The 4,054-nt window shown below is 42.5% G+C and overlaps 1 protein-coding gene across 3 annotated transcripts in view; it reads right to left on the reverse strand.

Annotated features, from left to right (window-relative positions):
- The window catches only part of LARP4B (La ribonucleoprotein domain family member 4B), a 58,078-nt gene that overhangs the window by 31,261 nt on the left and 22,763 nt on the right, over window positions 1-4,054 (reverse strand). For all 3 annotated transcript variants that reach the window (XM_019530730.1, XM_019530721.1, XM_019530735.1), the window contains exons 2-3: window positions 1,614-1,761; window positions 934-1,095 (exon numbers count right to left, since the gene is read on the reverse strand). In XM_019530730.1, the coding sequence (XP_019386275.1) occupies window positions 934-1,095; window positions 1,614-1,761 (310 nt within the window). The remainder of the gene's footprint in view (window positions 1-933; window positions 1,096-1,613; window positions 1,762-4,054) is intronic.

Below are 4,054 nucleotides of genomic sequence, written 5' to 3' on the forward strand. Positions count from 1 at the left end.
TCCCTAATAATGGGGGAGTATTTCCCAGTTTTCTGGACATAACGGGGGAGTACTGCAAGTATTTATGCTGCTCACTATGCAAAACACAGAAAGATACTTCTTCTGAAGGCTTGGATTCTACAGACTTTGGAAACACTGCTCAAGTCACAAATGTACAGGCAAATCAGATACAGCTTGTTGCATTACTATTTTGGCTCTATTCAAATGTTAATAGAGCCACACTTCATGTGAAAAAACCCCCAAAAGTTATTACACAAACTGGAATACTTCCTCCTTTTAGAACTTTAAACCCCACTGAATTTCTGCTTTGATTTCCCAGCTACCTAACATTCTCTGACATGGATGTTTCAATATTGCGTCACCCCTCTCCCCAAAGTATTAACGCAAGAATCAGTCACTAGACACAGGAACAGGAGACTTCTAATATGCTGTCCACAATGGATTAAGTATAAGCATTGGGACTCAGAGGTAACCTGAAAAAACTTACTAGAGCACATCACCTCTATGAAGTCTGACTACTGACTGCTCCAAGGAGTTTGTTATGGGGCAATACACAGGCAAATATGCTTGAAACAGTGTTTAAAGACCCACAAGGGTAGGATGAGCAATTCAGATTTACAAGTACTGAAAATATCAGAAAAGTCTTTATACCAACTTTAAACAAAAAAGTTAGACACCAACTAGGAATACTAGCCAACTATATACACTCACTGTAGATGTTTAATACCCAGACTGTAATACTGCAGAAGAACTGACCAGATTAACATTAGTATTTCTATATGAAAAGGGAAGTGTATGGTACTTTCCCAGCCAGTCTGGAAGATGTTAAGGCTTGAAAACAAAAACGATGTTTCCCCCTTGTAAAAGCCTGTCAGATACATCTATGCACACAAGTCAGAAAAACGATTATGCAAGGGACTAAAAAATTTTCACCTGTCTGGGAAGTTTCATGCATAGATTCATACTCTGAATGATCTAGAGCCAAAGGGTTCATATCTGTTTGGTCTGATGCTGGAACAGTTGGCGATGGCTCCTGCAGGTCTGTCAGTACTGCATTCTGATGCTTTTTGTCACCATCACCATTGACATCCAATCCTGCAGCGAAAAACAAACAAACAAACAAACAAACAAGAAAGCGTCACTAGTGGCTTCTAAATGAAAAAAAAAGTCTTAACATTCTCACTTAGAGCAGAGTTGTCCAACTTGTAATGGCCAGGGCCCCTCCAGACTGTGCCACCCCACTTTCTAGAGTGAGAGCAGAAAGCAGAAGCTGGAGGATGGAGTGGGAACCCAGAGATCATGGATGCAGCAGAAGCGGCGACTGGCTGGGGGTGGGGCGAGTGGTGCTGCGCACCGAGAGCAAACCACCTACAGGCTGCATACAGCCCACAGACCACCAGTTGGACAGCCCTGACAAAGCAACTGGATAAAATGAACAAGCCTTAGTAAAAGACTTTTATTCAAGAATAGGTTTGAGAAAATATCCTTGTTTCTCAAATCATTTTCACAGTCATGGTTTAATTTAGGAAGTTTGCCAAGGTATAATAAAAAGTTCTGGATCAAGTTGAATTGAGCTTTAGCTTGAACAAGTTTTAGAAACTATTAATCCATACCTTCTTTACAGGAATCTGGAGGTTGGTCAGGTATTTCTTCCCAGGTTTTGCTCACACTACTGTCAGTGGCACCACTTGCTTCCAAATGTAACATGTGATTCCCCCATACCTTTGCATTTGGATTTAACTCAGAAACCTTGGCTGACTCCTACAAAAGAAATTTGTGTATTATAGATGTTCTAGAAAAGCAACACAATTATTTTAAAGTAAAAGTATTGGATGCATAATTTGAGATGGCACCCCAGGCCTTTCCATATCAATGTCAGAAGAAAAAGGAAGAAGAGATAATATTCTGGGGAAGTCAATAATAGTAAAGTATCATCCCAGATGCAACAAAAGCCAGTTGGAAGCTTGTAGACTATAACTGCATGGCAGTCTGAGCTAGCTAAGCCAAAAGTGTTAGACTGAAGAACACTTTTGAAGGCCTCTTGGTGGCTAAACATTTTTGCAGGCTACAAAAATGTGAACACAACTGTGTACTTTTCTATAAAACCAAACAAATGCAAGGTTATATTTCAAAGCTAGCGTAAGATGTGTACCTATGAAAGAAAGCTAAAGGAAAACAATGTAACATGTTTACATGGTCCTAAACCAAGCCAAGCATATACGCATTTTTGTACACAAATTTTAGAGCCCCTTTAAAGGAACACAAATTATGCAAAAATCGAAGCTAATGAACTCCACACGAAGTTTCTGTTACTGTCCAAGACAACCAGGAAAAGTGGAGTCTTCTGAATTCTAGTGGCCCCATGGCTAGCATGGTTAATGCATGCTAATTTCTATAGAAAAACTGTAGCCAAGATACTGGTGTGGCTAGCAATATAGCCAGCCACCTCTGACTCTCAAATCTCTAGGTATCTCATTTATACTTTAGACAATCAGGGTCAGCCTTCAGCATGACCAAGAGCAGGGATGAAACTCACACCACTGGAATGGCATCAAGATGCTTCATCTTCCCCGCCACATTTTCACAAACACTAGAGTTAACAGCAAAACTTAAATCAACAACTAGGTAAGTTCATTTAGCTCCACCTACACAACTAAACTAAACTATACTGCCAGAGATAGCAAGTTTATTCCTCCCTTTTAAGTGATATTGGATAGAGTCCAAGTGGTACTACTTCTAGGAAAAAGTCCCAAACCAGTGTACTTTTGATAGCAATACTGGAAACCATCAAGTTGGCCATTTCTATCGCAGGAAAGACAATTTTATTTTAAATCGGTTATCTGAATGTTTTTACATTAAAAAACCCTACTGAACTTAAGCACACTTTGCTGCTCATTTTTCAAATGAATGAACCATTTAAAAAAGGTGAGCTGTCAGCCCACTTCAATATGCTATACAACAGCATTAGCATCTTTCATACATCTTTATTGAAAATGCATGATTTCCTTAATTCTGAAGACTACTTGCATTGTTTTGTTACAGGTAGTGTTTGATACCAAAAGCTACATGCAATGCTAGCTTCACATAACAGTGTTAATAAGATCAGGTTTCAGGCTGCTAAGTGTATTAACTTTTTTTGTTTCAGTGAAACTCATTCTTTTGATATGTTTGCAGCCCAAACACTGAATTACTGTGCAAGTGCACACTCTACTTCCCCCTCCTAAAAGTTGAATAAACAAGTATGAAGAAAGCTGTAAATAATAAGATATATTTAGTTAAAACGCAGTTTTGCAAATCTGTATGTTATCTGTTTGCATAGGAAGCTTTCTTGGATGACAAATCAGTGACATCAGCTTCCACTTTGAAGAACAGAGTTCCTATAAGGATAAAGGTCTTTATCACTGCAAGGACCTTAGAAGTAAACTTCATTGTCTGACAGCTGCAACACTAGCAAAGTCAGAACAACTGTAAGCAACCGGGACTAAGTGAACTCCATTCTGCCTGTTTTCAGCAGCAAAGCAACAGTCACAAGCCAGGGTTGCTTCTTCCAAGTAGTAGCCCACAACGCCACGTGCTGCCTCGGGAGCCGCATCGGCTGTGCCTGGACCTGGACCGAGCAGCGCCGGGAGCTGGGAGTCTGCCTGCGCCCAGCCCTGCACACTGACCGCATCACCGTGACGCCCCGCACGAGGACCTTCCTGGAGAGGTTCCTGAAGGATGCTGTCCGCAACAAGTACGCCGGCAACCTGAGGGCCAAACCCGACCAGGGCAAGGTCTTCAACGTCACCTCAAAGTGGGACGCTAGCAACCACTTCATGCCCAACGGGAGCTTCATGCACTTCGCGGACTGGCACTTCCTCCACCACGCCCGCCTCAACTGCCTGCCTCTGAATGGGGCCATGCGCTTCGGCCACCGGGACAAGAGGTGCCAACAGTGCGGCTATGCAGCGGAGACCCTCCCCCACGTGCTGTGCAGCTAAGCCGCACGCCAGAGCCTGGCAGCTCCGCCACAATCTGTCCAGGACCGCCTGGTGCGGGCCATCCCGGCCAGGGC

The sequence above is a fragment of the Crocodylus porosus genome, unplaced genomic scaffold (genome assembly GCF_001723895.1).
Source record: "Crocodylus porosus isolate Cpor-Errol unplaced genomic scaffold, CroPor_comp1, whole genome shotgun sequence".
Taxonomy (NCBI): Eukaryota; Metazoa; Chordata; order Crocodylia; family Crocodylidae; genus Crocodylus; species Crocodylus porosus.